The sequence below is a fragment of the Mytilus galloprovincialis genome, chromosome 7, assembly GCF_965363235.1.
Source record: "Mytilus galloprovincialis chromosome 7, xbMytGall1.hap1.1, whole genome shotgun sequence".
Lineage (NCBI taxonomy): Eukaryota > Metazoa > Mollusca > Bivalvia > Mytilida > Mytilidae > Mytilus > Mytilus galloprovincialis.
The window spans coordinates 23,504,458-23,510,740 of record NC_134844.1 but is presented as its reverse complement, the minus strand read 5'-3'; the positions used below and the strand labels follow the sequence as shown (position 1 = coordinate 23,510,740).

The following is a 6,283-nucleotide window of genomic DNA, read 5'->3' as shown; positions in this document are numbered from 1 at the left end:
AATATATACGTGTTTCTCGTTTCTCGTTTTGTTTATATAGATTAGACCGTTGGTTTTCCCGTTTGAATGGTTTTACACTAGTAATTTTGGGGCCCTTTATAGCTTGTTGTTCGGTGTGAGCTAAGGCTCCGTGTTGAAGGCCGTACTTTAACCTATAATGGTTTACTTTTTTAATTGTTATTTGTATGGAGAGTTGTCTCATTGGCACTCACACCACATCTTCCTATATCTAATTAAGACTGAATGATAACTGCCACTTCTTAATTATCCAAGCACACTGGAGGGAAAAGCAAAATATTCGCTTGAAACCGGTCGCATTCCCCATTGTATGTTATGAAATAGTGAAGTTTTCTTTACATCATATGAATTGCCATTTTGAAATAAAAACATCTGAAGCTAAAACATAGATTCCTTTTTTCAATTCTAAAATATCTGCAATTAATTAAACGCATTCAATCTGATTAAATTTCACAAATTCAAAACTTTAAAACAACAGCCATAAAACGATAAGCTATGTACATGTTCAGTATCAAAACAAAACAAACATACACATTGTGATAAGTTGAAATAAAAACATTCCACATACACCGTTTTGTGAATGAGTGATTTTTCACAAATTTAGCAATTGTACAATTTACAGTACTGTAAATACATACGGTTGTTTTTTCACTTTCGTAATCAAGAAAATGTTTAATGCTTCTGTAATATTTCCTTTGAAATGGGCGTGCACTTGAAATTTTTACAGATCTTATTTTTCACACAAATTCCAATGTATTGTCTGATTAAAAGTTGTCGTTCTTTCATTTGTATTTTAAACATATTTTTCAAATGCTTATACCATTTCATAAGTATCGTGAAAATTGCAGGTAAAACTAAAATATGAAAATATCAACTTGACTCTAATTTTTTCAAAAGTAAAATAACAAAAATACTGATCTCCGAGGAAAATTCAAAGCGGAAAGTCCCTAATCAAATATAAACTCATGCACTATTCCGAAGTTTCAATTGCCCATCCTTGTACATCTTCTAATGTAACAAAGTCATCTTCCCCAATTTCGTTGTCTTCGGATTCACTTTCTGGTAAAGGATCAGCTTTAGCAGAAAAGTCTATATCAGCATACGGCGATCTATTATTTGAACCATGAACGTAGAACAACTTAGGACCACTCTTTTCCTGCTTTGGTTCGAAGTCAACCTCTATGTAAACCAAACCCGAGGGGTTCTGAAACAATATGTGGATTTTGAAAAAAAAAATATTTGATCATTTCAACACATTATGCAGATTGCATGATCTTAAAATATCACTTGCTTTCTCGAGACAAAACGTTTATTTGATACAAAATTTAAAAACATTGCAGATTTTTATTACCAATTTTTCAGAACATAAACACAATTGACTTATTACCGGGTGTATTCCAACATAAAAAACACTATGGTTGCCACATGTGGTGCAGGATTAGACTACCTTTTTGGAGCACCTGAGATCACCACAACTTTTTGGTGGGGTTCATGTTGTTCAGTCTTAAGTTTTATATGTTGTGTTTTCTGTACTATTTTTTTTATATTTTTTTGCCTTTTCTATTTTAGCCATGGCGTTAACGTTTGTCAGTTTATTTTCTACTTATATGCTAGAATGTTCCCTCTTTGTATCTTTCGCCCCTCTTTCATAATTAAAAGAATCCCCTTGGAAGTTTCGACCGTAGATTCAGTTAAATTATAATTCAAATTATAAAATGCATCAGAGGACATATATAATTCAAAACTTTAATTATTTTGTTTTTATTAAAGTTGGCGAAATGGGTTCCATTTTGCAAAGTGGGTTTAATTGAAAAACATGAATTATCCATTCGCAGTCAAGTAACAGCAAAGAATCATAGTTTAGACATGTAACCTAAACTTTCAATTAAAAACCTCGTGTTAATAACCTGATTATATTGAACATTTCCCTGAGCGCCTGGCTGTATTGCCTGCACCATCTTTATATCTTTCAATTTGCTTTTGTTTTCAGTTCCTAAGATCACAAAATAAAAGTTATATATGCTAAGGAACGTGTGGTTACTTTGACATTTCTTTTTGCATAATAACGATGTCTTACATTTTAGACACCATTTTGAGCACATTATCGGTGATTTTTGTCCTATTCCCGATTCCTCCATTCGACAGATGACGTGACTTTAATCCCGTTTTGAAATTACATGAGCAACACAACGGTTGCCACATATTAAGAAGTATATACTTAACCTTTCGGAGCACATGCTATATCACTCTAGATTTCTCAGACTTTAGTTTTCTATATGTTTGATTTTTTATACGGTTTGTCTTTGGATCGTTTTTCATATTCCATGTCATTTTCAAGGGTATTTTGTACCTCTTTGACTGAATTCGTATGGAGGTTTATGCTGCTTAAGTGGATATGTTTACCCTATCGACGGCTGTGTCTCGTTCCATTTGGAAATCCCTTAGTCTAGTTTTTTTCATTACTTTAATGTGGCTCTTTTTTATCGATTTACCCATCTACATCAGTGTGCTTCTGCCACTTTAATTGATATCCATTTTTAAGTATAATGTAACGATGGGGATTAGTTTTCAGAAACCCTTATTATAATTTCATAAAAAAAATGTCCCTCAATTACAAAACATGTTGACTCCTATCCAGTTAGGTATAATGGGTAATAGAACTTCATAACACATGTAAAAGTTTTTCCATTTAGCATACTATATTGTATTGTCTTGAGTTTACCTCAGTTCACCACAAAAAAAATCAAATCTGAAGATCAAACGAATAAAATAAACAGAACTACGTTATTTATAAATAACTGACCTTTGTTTCGAAAGTTATACACAGAGATGAGTATCCCTGCAGTTACAAGAATGATAGCAACAACCGTTACCATGATGTAGTTCTTATCCGACGATCCAGCTATAATTGTTTCTAAAAGAGGGAAATTGTAATGTCTATAAAACCAAGGAAAATTCAAATCAAATTTGAAATGGTAAAAATGCAGTACGTATATACATAAACGGAAACCAGAATCAAAATGTCGAAATATGTAACATAATGAAAAGTGATTATGAGAAATCAGTATCAGTAAATGTACGTAAAAACCTTACCGAAACTGCACCAACCAATGTCAACAATCAGCAATGTTTGTTTTTTTGTTGCACTTCAGTGTTACTATAGTTTCATTGTCTTTCTCTTATAGTTGATGTGTTTCTTTTTGTTTTAGTTTGTAACTTGGATTTGTGTTCTGACATTACGACTTTCGAACAGCGGTATGCTACTGTTGCTTTTATTTATTCAGTAATTTGGTCATTAACATTGATATCCTACAATTAATCTTCAGAGATTGTCTGTAAGATATCTCCTGGGAAACTAGACGAAATATTAACTGATAGGATTGTCTTTGTGAAGTTTTAAAAACTTACTTACAAACAATTCATTGACCAGTTTGAATAAAAAAAAAACAATTTAAAACATATGCTCCAATTCTTACTTTAATGCGAAATTAAAATGAAGCAAATATTGCAATCTCGATTTAAAGTAAATATATGTTGTGTAGATAACAATTTATAGGGTGGTGTTTTATCTTAAATATTTGTTTTATAATATTGGACAATGATGTGTTGAAGGTAGATATGATTTGGTCTTTGATATCTCAATTCACATTTTTTTAAACGATATACATTTTAGAGCTTGTCATAATGTTAACATATCTGTCAATTGTTAAATTTTGTATACTTTTTGTTCTTTAAATGCTGCTGTATTGACTTGAAACGTGTACACAGGGTAAGCGTGTCTATTTCTATTTAGAATGAGTTCGTTACCAGTTTGATACTGGATCCAAAATTGTTCTATTTACAAAATATATGACAAACAATCTTTATTTATAAATTAACGTCAATGAACCAAAATATGTACAACTGCTCTTTGCACTCTTTAATAAACTAGCTATAAACAATTCTACTTTATATAATATACAACTGGTACAAATTTGTCCTAGATCAGGAACAAACTTGTCCTCCTGGTACAATAATGCACCCTACAAGTTTACACACTTGTCTTTGTTCCGTTGGTACAATTATGTACTTTGCAAGGTGGTCACACAGACTCACACTTGTCCTATACGGTACAATACGGTTCAGCTTGTAAACTTACAAGTCCGTATTTATAACAGGCACCAACCTGTTCTTTATTACACTTAGTAATATTATCTATAATACCTTATATATACGAGACAGCGATCTCGAATATCCGCGTACCGTACCTTGGTCTTATGTCTCCAACGACTTATGACAATCGACCCTGAGTTAGGATTATCTCCTGCTTATATACCCCGATGGGAGCTGTACCATTCTTGAAGGTGTCTCGTTACTCGTATCCGAGTTTCCTTTGGAACACCCCTTCACATTTGACCTGACCCAAAGTTTACCCGCGAAACATCTTACTCTTTTCTATGTTTATTAAAGTATCATATAAATATATAAATATATAAAATAAGGCTTCTGCCGAACTGTAACCAGTGTAAACAGTTTAACCTTAGATACAAAACCATCACATAACCCACGCCTCAAAAACACATGCGTCCCGCATGTCTAAAACTAACTTCAAAACGGACAAAACATGGAAGTACTATATACACATTTTAATTTAGTTAAATGTACAAAAACTATTTAACAATGTAATCTGCCATCCAAGCTGGTTTTCGCCTTGTACGGCGCCCTTCGTGACTACTTTCCTCAGTTTCTTCAACAGGCAACGTTGACTCATGAACAGCAATGTCTTGAACATAAGGAGTTTCTATATGGTCGTTTTCAGCTGTATCATTTTCAGTGTATAATGGAACAAAGGTGTTATTATCTGATTTTGTCCTTAATGTCTGTTTGTTCTTTTTCTTAATCTGTCGACATGTATGACTTGTGGTTTCCCTCTGTATCCACAGTCAACTTTATATGTAAGGTCACCATATTTTTCGAGGATTTTGAAAGGACCTTTCCAGAAACTAGTCAATTTTGAAGACATCCCAGGTTTCTTTACTGGGAAATAGACGTATACCTCATCATCTTTTCTGAAATTTTGGTATGACAATTTGAGGTCGTGATAGTGTTTCTGTCTTCGCATTTGCCCTTTAATTTTACCTCTGACAAAACTGTGGGAGTGTTCTAACTTCTCTTTAAGCTCCCAAGCCCATTTATGTGCAGGGATATCTTTAACTGATGGTGGCATTTCATACATGATGTCTAAAGGGGTTGATAGTTCTCTACCTAACATGAGACTATTTGGCGTTTGTCCAGTCGTCTCGTGCTCGGATGCCCTATATGCCATCATGACAAAAGGAATGTATTCATCCCAGTCTCTCTGGTTCTGTTCCACAAATGAACTTAACATTGTTGCAAGAGTCTTATTAAACCTTTCCACCATACCATCAGATTTTGGATGATATGGAGTGGTACGTGTTTTCTTAATGTTTAGAATACAACACATCTCTTGAAACAACAAACTTTCAAATTGCCTGCCTTGATCTGAATGTATCCAATGAGGAACACCAAATCTTACTATAACTTCTTCAACTATTATCTTAGCTACAGTTTTGGCTTCCATATTTGGCATGGCAAAAGACTCCGTCCACTTTGTGTAGTAGTCAGAAACTACCAAGATATATTTATTATCACTCTCTGTTTCTGGCAACTCACCAAGGATATCTGTAGCTATCCTTTCCATTGGCCCATTAGCTTCAACTAAAGCCATTGTAGCTCTTTTGGACTTTTGTGGACTTTTTTGCTTTGCACATTTGTCACATCCGTTTATGTAAGTCCTGACGTCATTTTGTAACCCTGGCCAATAATAAGATTGTCTTATTTTTGCCAAAGTTTTATGGATACCCAAATGAGCAGAACATTTATCATAATGGGAAAATTGTAAAACCTTTTTGCGTTCTGATAAAGGAATGATAGCCTGCATTTTTACAATTTTGGTTACAGGGTCTTCAAATCGTCTGTAAATAAGTCCGTCTCTTAACTCTAAGTTGTTCCATTGATTCCAAAGTGATCTCAAGAAAAATCCCTTATCAGAAATATCTTTGTAATCCGGACGTTCGTCCGTTTCTACCCATTTTGTCACTATTTTCAAGTCATGATCATTATTTTGAATTTCCTTTAAAGACAGATCATGATCTTCACTGTCATCATCTTTGTCATTACTATCATCAAAACGGGTGATAGCATTAACATTGTCATGTTGGTTTTCAGTCTCAGCCGAAGCAATTTCATTTTCTAAACCAGAATG

The 6,283-nt window shown here is 33.6% G+C and overlaps 1 protein-coding gene across 1 annotated transcript; it reads right to left on the bottom strand.

Annotated features, from left to right (window-relative positions):
* Window positions 1–350: 350 nt before the first annotated feature.
* Window positions 351–2,922, bottom strand: LOC143081576 (uncharacterized). Its single transcript, XM_076257372.1, has 3 exons — window positions 2,822–2,922; window positions 1,926–2,011; window positions 351–1,222 (listed from the first exon to the last, which is right to left on the bottom strand). Exons 1-3 carry the CDS (start codon window positions 2,892–2,894, stop codon window positions 989–991), a joined length of 393 nt encoding a protein of 130 aa, XP_076113487.1. The 5' UTR covers window positions 2,895–2,922; the 3' UTR covers window positions 351–988.
* Window positions 2,923–6,283: the final 3,361 nt, after the last annotated feature.